Raw genomic sequence first — 18,507 nt, 5'->3', positions numbered from 1 at the left:
CGTAGCCCATTCAGGTTTTCCCTGTGTGAAGAAGCAAGGTGCTAAATCGCAAATCGTTCCAAAGGGCGCCTCTTGTTTATACGGATAATGTATTAAAGCTCCATCAGACTGAATTGATTAGCCACGTGGTCGTTCTTACTGAGTTGTCTTAAAAATGCCTGTTTAATTTTTTGAAGGTCCTTTTGAATCATTCTGCTTTTTTTTCCATCAGCAAACCTGACATCTTTGTTTTAGGATGTATAGTTGTACAAAATAATTTTAGATTTAAGCACCAAGGCATCTCAAGCCAAAATGACTGCTCCATACTGGCAACGCACCCCATTAGCCTGTCCCACAAATCATAAAATAGGCAGTTATGTTTATAATCATTAATATTAAAATATGTTATTTCTGACACTGCAAAATATTGACATCTATTTAAAAGCTTTTTATTGGTGGACACCCACTCTGTGTACAAAACCATCACAATGTGCATGGTGTACTGTCACATCCTTATTAAATTTGGCGTAGCAGATCCTCTAACTGAGTGTGTTAATCTTTAAAAAATACCTTTAGTTCTGCTTTACTGTGAACCAAGATTTTCTTTTAATCATTAAGCATAGTCACTTTCTAGCCCAGTGCCTGAACATTCAACAAACTTTTTAGCTCACTAGGGACTGGAGAAACAGCAACACTTGGTTGCCTGTCAGTTATATCACTTACATGTCTACAGCTCCCGCTGCTAATGGTTAGTGCTAAAATCTGCTTTCATATATTTTGTGCACCTGTATTCCGGCGTTGAATGTTGCATTTTTCGGTTGTGGTTTTTTATTGTCCCTCATCTATTTTTAAAGATATGTTGTCCTTGCATTTGCATTTTTTACTTTCTTATACTTTTTTCAGTCCTGGGCATCTCATTATTATACACCAACTAGTATTTTTTTCACATGTTTCTTCCTAGTCATCTTCACAGCTAGTGGGCATTGAGTATCTATGCTTTATGTTGACTTTTATCAAATACAGTCTTCACTTTCTAAAACAAAAAGCAATAACATCAGATGTCAGTATTTCTCGTAGTCAATTCTTTTGGTTCATGTAAAATTCAGTTTCTCATCACAAACTTATCTTATGTCAGCCTAAGAAATCAAACGTATTTTCATTTTAATCTTGTCTTGCCTATCCTCTATTTTACATGTCTGTTCATTAAATTCCTCGTCTTTTACAATGACTTCCAAATTATTACAGATGAATTATCAACCAGGGGCCTGATTACGACCTTGGTGGATGGGACACTCAGTCACAAACGTGACAGATATCCCACCCACTGTATTACAAGCTCCATTATATCCTATGGAACTTGTAAACCAGTGGGCGCGATATCCGTCAAGTATGAATCCCATCCGCCAAGGTTGTAAGCAGGCCCCAAATCCTTCTTTATTCGGCACCTTTTAATTATGACTTGGTAATTAATAGTTTACTGAAACGGTACAATATTTTTGATAATATGTGCTATTAGTCAAATTATTATTGAAATACCATATTTATCATACTATAATGTCATGCTTATAAGAATGAATCGTGGACATGCTAATCTAACTTCTGTCATACTTAGTGGCATTCCATGTGTCTATGCCTTTTTAGAGTCTAGTCTAAGATAGCATGCGCTAGTGCAATGCTGTTGTGTTAGAAAAGGGCTTGGAGCCTGTCAGTGGTTTACCATTTGTTGGCTTGCATGGCATTCTTCTTTACAGCCTCGTACTTCATCACTGGAGGCCATATGATCATTTCTGTTCCAGTCGGTAGAGCAGAGACCAAGCACTGATTGATTCAACTTAATCAGTGCCCATCTTCTAATCCTGACGTAATTGGGGTACTATTTTCTTCTCTTAACTTCTAGTGCCCTGCAAACAGAAGGCGCATGAACAGCAAAAAAAAAAGTGCCCATCAGGACAAGCACAATTGCAAAGTTTCTATTGTTAACTTTTTTTTATTTTGCCAAGTCTTTTCTCAATTTGCACCGATGTTTTGTTTTTTTAAACTTCTAGTGCCCTGCAAACTCAAGGCGAATGACTGGCAAAAACATGCCCAGCAAGACAAAAAGAACTGAAAAGTTGTATTTTCTATAGTTAACTTTTGTTTTATTTTGCCAAGTCCTCTTTTCTCACTTTGCACTCATGTTTTGTTTATTCTCGTGGGCTTTGTTCTCAAAAGATGACTATCATCTTGTTTTAAATATTGCAAGGCAACATAGTTTATTTCTTATGTGTAAATTTCAAAATTATACTTTAACACATATGTCCCAATCCACCCCACTCCAATCCAGTCCAACCCACCCAAATTCAAACCACTCACCCCAATCTACTCCAGTCCACTACACTCCAGTCCTCCGAACCCACCCCACTCCATTGTGCTGCGATCCACTCCAATCTGCCCCACTCCAATCCAAAACAATTTGCCAAAACAATTTGCCCCACTCTAATCCAAAGCAACTGTCCCACTCAATACAGCAGTCCAAAACAATCTTCCCCACTCCAATCCACATAAATCTTCTTCACCCCAATCTAAAACAATCTGCTGCACTCTAACCTGCCCCACTCCAATCCAAAGCAATCTGCCCCCACTTCAGTCGAAAGCAATTTACCCCACTTCAATCCAAAACAATCTGCACAACTCCAACCCAAAACAATCCAGCCCACTTCAATCGGCCCAATTTCAATCTAAAACAAACTGCCCCCCCTCTCATCTAAAACAATCTGCCCCACTCCATTTTGCCCAACTCCAATCCGAAACAATCTGCCCACTTCAATCCGAAACAATCTTCCCCACTCCAATTCCCCCACTCCAATCCAATCTGCCTCACTCCAGACCAATCCACCTCATCACGATCCACCCAACTCCAGCCAGGCCCACTCCAATCTGTCCCTGTACAAACCAAACAGTCTGCCAAATCCAATCTGTTCCAGTCCAATCTGAAATCTGAAAGAATCGACTTCACTCCATTCCAAAACAATCTGCCCCACTCCAATCTGCCTCAATCCAATCCAAAACATTCTGCCCACTCCAATCTGTCCCACTTTAATACAAAACAATCTCTCCTACTGCATTCCAAAGCAATCTGCCACACTTCAATCCGGTCATCCCCAATACAATCCAATACACCACACTGCAGTCCAGTCCACCACACCTCAATCTGACCTTCTCCAGTCTGCCCCACTCCAGTCCAAATCAATCCACCCCACTCTAATCCAAAACAATCTTCCCCACTCCAATGTGTCAAATACAAAACAATTTGCCCTACTTCATTCCAAAGCAGGCTGCTCCACTTCAGTCAAAAACCTTCTGCCCCACTCCATTCCAAAACAATATGCCCCACTCCAGTCTGCCCAACTACAGTCTAAAAGATCTGCCCCACTACAATCCAAAACAATCTGTCCCACTACAATCTGTCCCAGTAAAAACCGTAACAGTCTGCCCCACTCCAACCTACCCCACTCCAATATGAAAGAATCTACCACTGCAAACCAAAGCAATCTTCCCCAGTCCAATCCAAAACAATCTGTCCCACTCCAATCCAAAACAAATCTGCCCCACTCTCATCTAAAACAATATGCCCCACTCCAATCTGCACAACTCCAATCCAAAATAATCTGCCCACACCAATCCGAAACAATCTGCCCACTCCAATCCAATCCACCCCACCTCATCATGAACCACTCCACTCCAATCAGGCCCACTCCAGACAGGTCCAGTACAAACCAAACAATCTGCCCAAATCCAATCTGTCTCATTCCAAACCAAAATTATACTTTAACACATAATCATGCAGTATTTACCAATCCACCCCAATCAATCCAATTCACCCCCCTCCAATCCAAACCACTCTCCCCAATCCGCTCCAGTCCACTACTCTCCGAACCCACCCCACTCCAATCTGCCCCACTATTCTCCAATCTTCCCCACTCCAATCCAAAACAATTTGCCCCACTATAATCCAAAGCAAATGTCCCACTCAATACAGCAGTCCAAAACAATCTTCCCCACGCCAATCCACATGAATCTTCCTCACCCCAATCTAAAACAATCTGCTGCACTCCAGCCTGCCCCACTCCAATCCAAAGCAATCTGCCCCCACTTCAATCGAAAACAATCTACCCCACTTCAATTCAAAACAATCTGCACAACTCCAACCCAAAACAATCTGGCCCACTTCAATCGGCCCAATTTCAATCCAAAACAAACTTCCCCACTCTCATCTAAAACAATCTGCCCCCTCCAATTTGCCCAACTCCATTCCAAAACAATCTGCCCACTCCAATCCGAAACAATCTGCCCCACTCCAATTCTCCCACTCCAATCCAATCTGCCTCACTCCAGTCCAGTCTACCTCATCACGATCCACCCAACTCCAGTCAGACCCACTCCAATCTGTCCCTGTACAAACCAAACAGTCTGCCCAAATCCAATCTGTTCCAGTCCTATCTGAAAAAACCTACCCCACTCCAATCCAAAACAATCTGCTCCACTCCAATCTGCCTCAATCCAATCCAAAACAACCTGCCCACTCCAAGCTGTCCCTCTTTAATACAAAACAATCTCTCCTACTACATTCCAAAGCAATCTTCCGCACTTCAATCTGGTCATCCCCAATACAATCCAATGCACCACACTGCAGTCCAGTCCACCACTCCTCAATCTGCCCCACTCCAGTCTGCCCTACTCCAGTCCAAATCAATCCGCCCCACTCTAATCCAAAACAATCTTCCCCACTCCAATATGTCCCACTTGAATACAAAACAATCTGCCCTACTTCATTCCAAAGCAGGCTGCTCCACTTCAGTCCAAAACCATCTGTTCCACTCCATTCCAAAACAATATGCCCCACTACAGTCTAACAAATCTGCCCCACTACAACCCAAAACAATCTGCCCCACTACAATCTGTCCCAGTAAAAACCATAACATTCTGCCCCACTCCAACCTGCCCCAATCCAATCTGAAAAAATCTGCCACTGCAAGCCAAAGCAATCTGCCCCAGTCCAATCCAAAATAATCTGCCCAACTCCAACCCAAACCAATCTGTCCCACTCCAATCCAAATAAAACTGCCCCACTCTCATCTAAAACAATATGCCCCACTCTAATCTGCACAACTCCAATCCAAAACAATCTGCCCACACCAATCCGAAACAATCTGCCCACTCCAATCCAATCCACCCCATCTCATCACGAACCACTCCACTCCAATCAGGCCCACTCCAGACAGGTCCAGTACAATCCAAACAATCTGCCTAAATCCAATCTGTCTCACTCCAAACCAAAATTATACTTCAACTCATAATCATGCAGTACTTACCAATCCACCCCAATCAATCCAATTCACCCCACTCCAATCCAAACCAATTTCCCCAATCCGCTCCAGTCCATTTCACTCCGAACCCACCCCACTCTAATCTGCCCCACTATTCTCTGATCTGCCCCACTCCAACCAAAACAATTTTCCCTACTCTAATCCAAAAAACAACTGCCCCACTCCAATACAACAATCAAAATCAATCTACCCCACCCCAATGCACATAAATCTCCCTCATCCCAATCTAAAACAATCTGCCTAACTCCACCCTGCCCCACTCCAGCCTAGAGCAATCTGCCCCACTCCAGTCCAAAACAATCTACCCCACTCCATTCCAAAAAAATATGCCCCACTCCCGTCTGCCCAACTACAGTCTAAAAGATCTGCCCCACTACAATCCAAAACAATCTGTCCCAGTAAAAACCGTAACAGTCTGCCCCACTCCAACCTACCCCACTCCAATATGAAAGAATCTACCACTGCAAACCAAAGCAATCTTCCCCAGTCCAATCCAAAACAATCTGTCCCACTCCAATCCAAAACAAATCTGCCCCACTCTCATCTAAAACAATATGCCCCACTCCAATCTGCACAACTCCAATCCAAAACAATCTGCCCACACCAATCCGAAACAATCTGCCCACTCCAATCCAATCCACCCCACCTCATCATGAACCACTCCACTCCAATCAGGCCCACTCCAGACAGGTCCAGTACAAACCAAACAATCTGCCCAAATCCAATCTGTCTCATTCCAAACCAAAATTATACTTTAACACATAATCATGCAGTACTTACCAATCCACCCCAATCAATCCAATTCACCCCCCTCCAATCCAAACCACTCTCCCCAATCCGCTCCAGTCCACTACTCTCCGAACCCACCCCACTCCAATCTGCCCCACTATTCTCCAATCTTCCCCACTCCAATCCAAAACAATTTGCCCCACTATAATCCAAAGCAAATGTCCCACTCAATACAGCAGTCCAAAACAATCTTCCCCACGCCAATCCACATGAATCTTCCTCACCCCAATCTAAAACAATCTGCTGCACTCCAGCCTGCCCCACTCCAATCCAAAGCAATCTGCCCCCACTTCAATCGAAAACAATCTACCCCACTTCAATCCAAAACAATCTGCACAACTCCAACCCAAAACAATCTGGCCCACTTCAATCGGCCCAATTTCAATCCAAAACAAACTTCCCCACTCTCATCTAAAACAATCTGCCCCCTCCAATTTGCCCAACTCCATTCCAAAACAATCTGCCCACTCCAATCCGAAACAATCTGCCCCACTCCAATTCTCCCACTCCAATCCAATCTGCCTCACTCCAGTCCAGTCTACCTCATCACGATCCACCCAACTCCAGTCAGACCCACTCCAATCTGTCCCTGTACAAACCAAACAGTCTGCCCAAATCCAATCTGTTCCAGTCCTATCTGAAAAAACCTACCCCACTCCAATCCAAAACAATCTGCTCCACTCCAATCTGCCTCAATCCAATCCAAAACAACCTGCCTACTCCAAGCTGTCCCTCTTTAATACAAAACAATCTCTCCTACTACATTCCAAAGCAATCTTCCGCACTTCAGTCTGGTCATCCCCAATACAATCCAATGCACCACACTGCAGTCCAGTCCACCACTCCTCAATCTGCCCCACTCCAGTCTGCCCTACTCCAGTCCAAATCAATCCGCCCCACTCTAATCCAAAACAATCTTCCCCACTCCAATATGTCCCACTTGAATACAAAACAATCTGCCCTACTTCATTCCAAAGCAGGCTGCTCCACTTCAGTCCAAAACCATCTGTTGCACTCCATTCCAAAACAATATGCCCCACTACAGTCTAACAAATCTGCCCCACTACAATCCAAAACAATCTGCCCCACTACAATCTGTCCCAGTAAAAACCATAACATTCTGCCCCACTCCAACCTGCCCCAGTCCAATCTGAAAAAATCTGCCACTGCAAACCAAAGCAATCTGCCCCAGTCCAATCCAAAATAATCTGCCCAACTCCAACCCAAACCAATCTGTCCCACTCCAATCCAAATAAAACTGCCCCACTCTCATCTAAAACAATATGCCCCACTCTAATCTGCACAACTCCAATCCAAAACAATCTGCCCACACCAATCCGAAACAATCTGCCCACTCCAATCCAATCCACCCCATCTCATCACGAACCACTCCACTCCAATCAGGCCCACTCCAGACAGGTCCAGTACAATCCAAACAATCTGCCTAAATCCAATCTGTCTCACTCCAAACCAACATTATACTTCAACTCATAATCATGCAGTACTTACCAATCCACCCCAATCAATCCAATTCACCCCACTCCAATCCAAACCAATTTCCCCAATCCGCTCCAGTCCATTTCACTCCGAACCCACCCCACTCTAATCTGCCCCACTATTCTCTGATCTGCCCCACTCCAACCAAAACAATTTTCCCTACTCTAATCCAAAAAACAACTGCCCCACTCCAATACAACAATCAAAATCAATCTGCCCCACTCCAATGCACATAAATCTCCCTCATCCCAATCTAAAACAATCTGCCTAACTCCACCCTGCCCCACTCCAGCCTAGAGCAATCTGCCCCACTCCAGTCCAAAACAATCTACCCCACTCCAATCCAAAACAATCTGCCCAACTCAAACTCAGAACAATCTGCCCCACTTCAATCTGCCCCACTCCAATACAAAACAAACTGCCCCACTCTCATCTAAAACAATCTGCCCAACTCCAATCCAAAACAATCTGCCCACTCCAATCAGAAAACAATCTCCCTCACTCCAGCCCAGTCCACCTCATCACGATCTACTCCAATCAAGCCCACTCTAATCTGTCCCAGTACAAACCAAACAACATACCCAAATCCAATCTGTCCCACTCCAACCCGAAAAAATCTACCCCACTCCAATCCAAAACAGTGTGCTCCACTCCAATCTGTCCCACTTTAACACAAAACAATCTGCCCTACACCATTCCAAAGCAGTCTGCCCCACTTCAACCCAGTCTGCCCCAATCCGATCCAATCCACCACACTGCAGTCCAGTCCCCCTCGCCCCAATCTGCCCCACTCCAATCTGCCCTACTCCAATCCAAAATTATCTGCCCCACTGTAATCCAGAACAATCTTACCACTCCAATCTGTCCCACTTGAATACAAAACAATCTGCCCTACTTCATCCCAAAGCAATCTGCTCCACTTCAGTCCAAAACCACCTGCCCACTTCAATCCAAAACAATATGCCTGTGCCAGTCTGCCCCACTACAATCCACTACAATCTGTCCTAGTAAAATCCATTTCAATCTGCCCCACTCCAACCTGCCCCACTCTAATCTAAAATAATCTGCCACTGCTATCCAAAGCAATCTGCCACAGTCCAATCCAAAATAATCTGCCACACTTTTAGGCTGTTTTACTCCAATCCAAACAATCTACCCACTCCATTCCAAAGCAATGTGCACCACTCAAATCTGCCCCACTGAAATCCAAACCAACAGCCCCGCTCCAGTACAAAACAATCCACCCGACTCCAATAGAAAACAATCTGCCCACTCCAATACAAAACAATCTGCCCCACTCTAGTCCACAGCAATCTGCCCCACTCCAGTCATACATGGTGTCATTCCGTGTGTCTATGCACTTTTAGAGTTGAGCCCACAATACTATGCATTAGCACATGTGTGTAACCAGTGAGATGCTGTTGTAGTTAGAAAAGGGCTTGCTTGGCACTCTTCTTTACAGTGTCTACAGTGAGTGTTTACAGTGTCGTAATTGATCACTGAAGGCCATATCATCATTTCTGTTCTAGTCAATGGAGAAGAGACCAAGCACTGATTGATTCAACTTAATCAGTGCCCCCGCTGATTGGGGCACTTTTTTCTTATTTTAACTTCTAGTGCGCTGCAAACAGAAGGCGCATGACTAGCAAAAACGTGTCCATCAGGACAAACACAATTGCAAAGTTGTATTTTCTATTGTTAACTTTTTTTATTTTCCCAAGTCCTTTCTCACTTTGCACCCATGTTTTTTTTTTTTTTTTTAACCTCTAGTGCCCTGCAAATTGAAGGCATGTGACTGTCAAATACGTGCCCAGCAGGACAAAAGGAACTGAAAAGTTGTATTTTCTATGGTTAACTTTTGTTTCATTTTGCCAAGTCTTCTTTCTCACTTTACACTCTTGTTTTGTTTATTCCCCTGAGGTCTGTTCTCAAAAGATGACTATTATCTTGTTCTAAATATTGAAAGGCAACATTGTTTCTTTCTTATGTGTAATTTTCAGAATTATACTTTAGCACATAATCGTGCAGTACATCCCAATCCACCGCACTCCAATCCAATCCACCCCAATCCAAACCACTAGTCCCAATCCGCTCCAGACCATTCCACCACACCAATCCTCCCAACCCACCCCACTCCAATCTGCCCCACTCGTCTCCGATCAGCCCCACTCCAATCCAAAACAATCTGCCCCACTCCAATCCAAAAAACTGTCCCACTCCAAACAGCAATTCAACACAATCTGCCCCACTCCTATCAACATACATGTGCCTCACCCCAATCTAAAACAATCTGCCACACTCTAATCCAAAACAATCTGCCCCACTCCAACCAAAAACGATCTGCCCCACTCTCATCTAAAACAATCTGCCCCACTGCAACCTGCCCCAATCTAATCCAATCCAAAGCAGTCTGCCCCACTCCAATCCAAAACAACCTACCTCACTCCAATCTGCTCCACTCCAATCCAAAACAGACTGCCCCACTTCAATCCAAAGCAACCTGCCCCACTCTCATCTAAAATAATCTGCCCACCCCATTGTGCCCAGCTCCAATTCAAAACAATCTACCCACTCCAATCCAAAACAATCTACCCCACTGCAATCCCCTACTCCAGTCTGAAACACTCTGTCCCACTGCAATTCCCCACTCCAATCTTCCCCACTCCAATCCACCCCACCCCAATCCAGCCCACCTCATCACGATCCACTCCAATCAAGCCCACTCCAGTCTGTCCCAGTATAAACCAAACAATCGCCCCAATCCAATCTGCCTCACTCCAATCCAAACAAATCTACTCCACTCCAATCCAAAGTAATGGGCCCCTCTCCAATCTGCCCCATTCAAATCCAAAACAATCTGCCTCAATCCAATCCAAATCAATCTGTCTCACTCCAATCTGTCTCACTTTAATACAAAACAATCTGCCCTACTCCATTCCAAAGCACATTGCACCCCTTCAATCCAATCTACCACACTCCAATCTAGTCCACTTTACCCCAGTCTGCCCATTCCAATCTGCCCTATTCCAGTCCAAAACAACCTGCCTCACTCTAATCCAAAATAATCTGCCCCACACCAGTCTATACCACTTGAATACAAAACAATCTGCCCTACTCCATTCCAAAGCAGTCTGCTCCGCTTCAGTCTGCCCCACTACAATCCAAAAGATCTGCACCACTACAATCCAAACCAATCTGCACCACTTATAATCTGTCCCAGTAAAAATCATAACAATCTGCCCCACTCCAATCCAAAACAATCTGGCACTGCAATCCAAAGCAACCTGCCCCAGTCCAATCCAGAATAACTGCCACACTCCAATCCAAAACAATCTGCCCACTCCAATCCAAAACAGTGTGCACCACTCCAATCTGCCGCACTCCAATCCAAAACAATCAGCCCCAGAGCCCCACACCAGTCAAAACAATCTTCTCCACTCCAATAGAAAACAATCTGCCCCACTCAGTACAAAACAATGTCCCCCACTCCAGTCCACAACAATCTGCCCCACTGCAGTCCACAACAATCTACCCCATTCCAATACAATCTGCCCAGCTGCAATTGATAATAAACTGCCCTACTCCAGTCTGCCCCACTCCAATACAAAACACCCGGAAACCAATCTGCACCCACTCCAACCAAAATAAATCTTCTCCACTCCATTCTGCCCCCCTGCAAACTAAAACAGTCTTCCCCACTCCAGTCCAAAGCAGTCTGCTACACTCCAATTCAAAACCATCTGTCCCACTCCAATCCAAAACAATCTTCCCCACTCCAGTCTGCTGCATTCCAATCCAAAACAATGTCCCACTCTAATCACAAACAATTTGCCCCACTCCAATCCAAAACAATCTGCCCTACTCCAGTCTTCCCCACTCCAGACCGGTCCAATCCAGTCCATCTCACCCCAGTCCAATCCACCGACTCCATCTCATTTCACTTCACTCCAATCCAGTCCAATTCAAACCACCCCAATCCAGTCTACTTCAATCCAATCCACTCCACTCCAATTCACCATACTCTAACCCACACCAGTCCAACCCACTCTACTCCGGTCCAAACCACCCCACTTCAATCCAACTCATCCCAATCCAATCCAGCCCACCCTAATCCCATCTAGCCACCTCACCCTCGTCCATCCCACTCCAACGCAATCTACCTTAATCTACCACAGTCCAATCCAGTTCACTTTAATCCACCCCACTCCAATCCTGTCCATCCCACTCCACCTTAATCCACCCACCCCAACCCAATCCACCCCACTGCAAACCAATCCAACCACACTAGACACCATTCTAATCCATCCCATTCCAATTCAATTCATCCTACTGCAGTCCACTCAATCCAATCCACCCCAATCCTGTCCACCAACCCAGTCCAATCTACCGCACTCCAATCCACCCCATCCAGTCCACCCCATTTCAATCCGTCCCACTCCAATCCACCCCATCCACTCCACCCAATCCACCTCATCCCACTCTAGTCCAACACACCACATGCTACTCCAATCCGCTCCACTGTAATCCAGTCCTACACACTCTACTTCAATCCACCCAGCTCTACTCCAATCCACCCCATTCTACTTAAATCTATCCGACTCCACTCCAATCTTCCCCACTCCACACCACTTTGCTCTACTCCAATGGGCCCCACTCTACCCTAGTCCAATCCACACCACCACAGTTCAATCCACCTTAATCCTGTCCAATCCACCCTACTCCAAACTACTTTAAACCAACCCACACAAATCAAATCCAATCCATCCCACACCAATCAAACCCACCCCAATCCAATGCACCCCACTCAATCCAATCCACTCCCTCCATCACAAACCACCCCGGTCCAATCCCCCACTCCAGTCCAGTTCAACCCACTCCTGTCCACCCCATGCCAGCCCAATCTACCACAATCCACCCTACCCAAATCCAGTCTAGGCCAATCCAATCCACCCCACTCCAAAAAAATCCATTCTACTCCACCCCACCACACCCCACTCCAGTCCACCTCAATCCAATACACCCCATTCCAGTCCACCTATTCAATCCCATCCACTCAACTCTATTTTAACCCACTCAATTCTGCCCCACTCCAGCCCATTCCACTCTACTCCAGTCCAGTCCACCCCACTCCAGTCCAATTCACCTCACTTCAGTCCACCCCATCCCAATCCAATCCACCCCACTCCAATCCAGTCACCCCCACTCCAGTCTACCCCACCCCAGTTCAATCCTATCAACCCCACTCCAATCCACCTCACTTCACTCCAGTCCACCCTACTCCACACTAGTCCAGTCCATCCCACTTTAGGTCAGTCCACCCCACTCTGCTCAATCCAACCTACCCCTCTTCACCCCACTCCAATACATCCACTCAGCTCCAGTCTAATCCAATCCATTCCAGGCCAGTCAACTCCAATCAAGTCCAGTCCACCCCACTCAAGCAAATTATTCCAATCCACCCTACTCCAGTCCACTCCAGTCCTCCCCACTCTAGTCCAGTGTAATCCGCCCTACTCCAATTCACCGCACTCAAAACCACCCCAATCCAATCTTCCCCATCCAATCTTATCATCCCACCCCAATCCACCTCACCCCAATTCAAGTCAACCCCACTCCATTCAATCCACCCCACTTTACTCCAGTCCAATCAACCCCACTGTACTCCAATCCTCCCCCCATCTCAGTCCAAGCCAGCCCACTCCACACTATTCCGCCCTATTCGACTCCAATCCACAACACTCCAAACAGCTGAACCATTGAACTCTACTCTCCTCCACTCAACTCTTCGACACTCTACCCACCTACTCCACTCTACAACACTCTACTCCCCCACTCCACTCTACATCATTCTTCGCCTCTAACCTTTATCCATGCTGAACACTATCTATACTGATGTACAGCATGGCAAAACACATTGCAAAAGCCAATAGCTCTTGTATAGGTGCGACCTATTGGCTTTGCCAATGCTTGTTTAAAGGATCTATTCATTGTTTTCTTTTGGTTGAAGGAAATTAGTTCTGTACGTCCTTCAAATAAATCATTTCCAATGTACAATTTATTCATTATGTTTGAAGGGTACCTAGACATTTAATCCAAACGTTTTCACATGTTTATAAGACTTTGACTCAGTTGTCACCTTCCTTCATCACTGGTACCATTTCCAGATTTTGGTTGTGTCTCCTGCTCTTACTTTTATACTGTGTACGCCTTGTTTTCATTTGTCCCTCTGTTTTAACCATATAGCCTAATCTGCACAAGCTCTCCAGATAGTAAAAACAAAAACTTGGATCACATGTTGTTGTGTCTTTGAGTTTTATTTTTTCAGCAGTTTGTGGATGTGAAACCGTAACACCCTTTATGATATTGGCAAATTGTCTATGGTTAAGACAAAGAAATTAGACATTATCTTTATTGTCTGGATCTTTTTTTTTTTACAAATATTTATTGCCATGTATTTTATATTATGGCTATGACTATTAGCAAATAATGGAATTGCTTGAAACCGTTCTTTCAGAATGTCATTAGCCTTTACTATTTTTTAATGTATGTCAATAGTCTCAATGACATTTTGACTTTATCTCAAATATTTAGTAAGAATAATTGCTGTCTTGTTTGTGACTTTTGTTTTTCTCTCAACAGATAGATAGTTAATCCATGCCTCGGCTGTTTTAATTCCTTACTTACTATATCCCTTTCTAGATACATTTCTATGCATTTGTAAAATCATCTTCACTCGTCGATATTTTTTTTAGTCTAATCTGTTACCATTAAGGCAAATTTGTTCTTATGGACCATTTAAGTAATAAAGTTCAGACTTATTTCTCACATTGAGCATGGAAGGGAGTATGCTTAACAATATGATTGGGTTTGTTTTACAATAAGGCACAAGTTAAAGACATTTTGAAAGATTATTGATGGCAAATGCAGAATCATGGTATTCATGTTAGTTGGGATATATACCTTGACTACTAAGAAGGCTCTTACAAGATATTCCATGCCAAGTTTAATAAGGATGGGTCAGTATACTGTTTATGTCAAGAGGTTTTCTAAATTGAGTGGGTTGCCACCAATAATAGGCTTTTAAATAAATGCACAATGTCTTGTAATTTGCATTGACAAGAATAACATTAATATTCACTATTACAGAAATAATTGTGCCTTTTTTATTTGTGTTACAGCAAATATATTGTTCTGAGCGCCTCAGTAAGAGCCATGCAGTCTTGAAATGCACTTGGGCTTATAGCAAAAGTTCAATTGACCAACATTAGGTTCTAAAACAAACATGTCAACTTGAAATATTCTTCCTATAAAAGAAGGGTGATTCAAAAGGGCCTTTAAAAACAATTAAAGGTATCTTTATGAAAATTAAATAAAAATTCGAATGAGACTTACCGGCTGATTAAACATTTGCTGAAATTTCTGAATAAAACTGAGAGGTGCCTTGTGGGACAATTTGCTATGCAGCATGTCTCTTTTTCGCTTGATTATTGGTTCTAGGACTGAAGGCACCACACAGGAGGCATGCAATCCCTTACTAAAACAAGAGTTAATAGAGTAGAAGTTAAGAGGATATTATTAAATACAAGTGGAGCACTGCCAAGGGGGGGCGATTCTTTATCTATTGGATATTCCGCAGTGTCTTACATGCCCAGTTCATCCGCCGACTTAATTGGAGAATATTCCAAAACAAATTCAGCACAGCCAAACAATGTCCACTTTACTATGGTGTGTGACATATAGCGGGTAAAAAGAACTCTACTGAAACTACTAAAATTCCTCAACTGCAAAGCAAATCCATCTTACATATCTGCTTTTGTGGCACAGGATGCAAAGTATAATAATTCAACTGGAACACTAACAGTTTTATGCACAAAGTCACTTTTTAAAGTGGGCTGACACAACTAAATTTTCAGTCACATAACAGTCCTCTGAGGTCAGGGATATCTCAGTGCAGTCTTGCTTGAGTAGAAGGAAAGCCCATATTTTCTGCTCCAAGAGGCTTAAGGAATACGAATGCCCCTCCTCCTCCTTTAACTAATCCTTCATGCTACTACAGACGGAAAATGTCTTAAGGTGATGAACTATCTATTCACAAGCTTAATACATGCCCTGCTGAAGGAGCATACTACATTCAACTCATTTTGATACACCCCATACCATAACATATTACTTAGCAAAGGGGTGATTATTGCCTAACAAGTATATTGAATTGTCTTTGATATAAATAAGACTATCTTAATTGTGGTTATTTATGCTATTAATGAAACAAAATCCAGTGAGTGCTATCATGACAAAATCCTAATCATTTAGCAGCAATTTGTGTACTTCGGAACACGTATTTGTCACACTCAAAGAAAATGAGTATGTTAACAGTGTACTAATGTATATTATTCCCCAGTCCTTACTGGCAAAGAAAGCTAAGCATTGATAAAAAGTGTGCAACTAAACAATGCACTATTTATTTGTGTTGCCCATATTTTATGGGATATGATTTAGTCATGCTTATGTGCGGCTTACAATAATACAAAATTTGCACAGGTTAACAAACTACTACTTCACTGTAGATTAGTGTCTACCAATTTTACCCAAGCTAGTAAACCAACTACATAAACACGTTTATTATTTTTTAAAGTACTTCATCAGGATAAACCAGTAATGTAGAATTACTTGATTTGATTCAGTGTTTCATCTGCAGTTTTAAAACAATAAAATATTATATAGGGCCTCGTTACGACTTTGGCGGTTCTTTTACATGACAGCCGAAGCAGCTGCAGGCAAAAGACTGCGAGTAATGGAGGTCTTTTACCCACCATATTAGGAGTGTTCCGCTTGGGCCAGGGGGCGAAAACAGCATTTTCACCTACTGGACCAGTGGCACACTCACCACAACAATGAGGCAGGCTCGTAATTGAGCCAGCGGCAATGATGTGGTGCTTCGGGTGCAGCAGCACCCATTGCGTATTTCACTGCCCGTAATTCAGGCAGTGAAATGTGCGATGGGGCTGTGCATGAGGGCCCATACACTGCCCATGCCAAGTGCATGGGCCATGCAGGGGCCCCCCTAGACCCCCATTCCTCCAGCCTTTCCATGGCAGTGTTTACCGCCGTGGAAAGGCTGGCAGATGGGGACTCGTAATCCCCAGGGCAGCGCTACCTTGGCGGAATACATTCGCCGGGACCGACAGGCTACAGGCTGGCTTCAGCCTGGTGGTGTCGGCAGTTTGACCGTGGCAGCTCCGCCACGGTCATAATGGGGCAGTCAGACCGCCCTGTCTGCGGCAGTCCGCCCGCCATCACGAGGCTGAAGTTCTTAAGACCGCCAGCCTCGTAATGAGGCCCATAGTCTTTAATAAATCCCATATTGGGTCATTACCTTATTTTGAAGATGATGCATTTTACTGCAAATGTTAAATTATAAAAACGCTATTTTTGTTCACTGACTTGCCTCTGTCTTTCTGTGGCATTCTAGCTGCAACACAATTGCTTCACTATTAACACCAAACACATCTACTTTGTTATGCTTTATATAATGTTTTTTTGTTAAAATATCTCATTTTATGGAATCTCTTTCCCCGTAAGTGGCATGCTCATTCTTTTACTTCATTTCAGTTGACTTCTAAAGAATAAACCGATTTACATGCCTTTGTCCCTCGCCTCCTTTCAGCACAAGTACATAGGTTTGTTATTGTGCCCTGAATAAAATGTGCCTTCTAAATCTGCTTACTAAAGCCACATAACATACTTTGTACACTCTCTGTCATAGGTCTTTGAAGTGGAGCATACAAAGGACCAAACAAACATTAGAGAAAATATCTATATTCATGAATAGAATATATGTTTACCCATTGTAACCTAAATATTTTCCGGACCCTTTTTTTTCAGCATTTTGTCAATTTCTTTAGCCTTGTGGTTTAAGTAATATGCAATAGTGGAAGGCAGCTAAAGGCACAGTCGGGGCTACTTCCACATGCCTTTGCCTCAGGGGTTACACATTGATGGTGTAAGTCTGAAACCAGTTGGCAAACATAAAGAAATATTTGAGATTAGTGAATAATATTTGACATAATTGAATAAAATTATTAATCATAGACAGAACTAGAGATAACAAAGGGTCCACTAAGGAACGTGCCCTTTTGAGATGACATCACCATGGAGCAATAATTAATGTGTACACTTGCTGTAGTAGTCAGGGGGGTCTTTAGTTACAGAAAACATGTGCCTTTTGCTAAATGATAAGAAGTAGCACAGAAATATAGTAGGCACCTCCTTGGTACGGCCCTTTATATGACATGTTTGACCACTTCAGGGGGCTGTTCCAATCAGGAGATCCTTCAAAAACCTTATTTCTTGGAGCTCATGAAATGCTGATTTTCATTCCCTTTTATAGTTTCCACAAAAAAAGCCTGTTCCAAGTCGAGTAGTTCACATCTGCAATCTTCCAGAGGGAAGCTGTACAGAAACTGATGTCATCAACCTAGGGATTCCTTTTGGAAAAGTTACCAACTACATCCTCATGAAGTCTACAAATCAGGTAACTTTATTTTGTCTTTTTGCTACTCTCTGAGTAACCTTATGTACACATTTTGAGATAATATATGTTTAAAGACTTTGTACCCCGCAGTATATCCTAATTAAATTGTGAATTTGAGAGATGTTTTTCAATAAATATTCAGTCCTATTTCTTGGGAATGATGGAAATAAATTCTATTGTCACCTTCTTGATTTTCTTCAACAACAAACCCATAGGTGACAATTTGTTGTGGAAAAAATATTTGGCATGGGAAATATACAAAAACTGTATTATTGTGTTGTGTTTCTTTTGTTTTGTACTATACATCATACTTTGGAGACAATATACAAACAGTTACTGTTCCAA

General features: G+C 43.4%; 1 protein-coding gene across 5 annotated transcripts in view; it reads left to right on the top strand.

Annotated features, from left to right (window-relative positions):
• RBM20 (RNA binding motif protein 20) overlaps nucleotides 1–18,507 on the top strand; it is a 341,194-nt gene that overhangs the window by 255,191 nt on the left and 67,496 nt on the right. For all 5 annotated transcript variants that reach the window (XM_069239404.1, XM_069239405.1, XM_069239403.1 and 2 more), the window contains one exon: nucleotides 18,019–18,162. In XM_069239404.1, coding sequence (XP_069095505.1) covers nucleotides 18,019–18,162 — 144 coding nt within the window. The remainder of the gene's footprint in view (nucleotides 1–18,018; nucleotides 18,163–18,507) is intronic.

This window comes from Pleurodeles waltl, chromosome 6, assembly GCF_031143425.1.
Source record: "Pleurodeles waltl isolate 20211129_DDA chromosome 6, aPleWal1.hap1.20221129, whole genome shotgun sequence".
NCBI classification, from domain to species: domain Eukaryota; kingdom Metazoa; phylum Chordata; class Amphibia; order Caudata; family Salamandridae; genus Pleurodeles; species Pleurodeles waltl.
The sequence above is the reverse complement of the archived record's forward strand: the minus strand, read 5'-3'. Positions and strand labels throughout refer to the sequence as shown.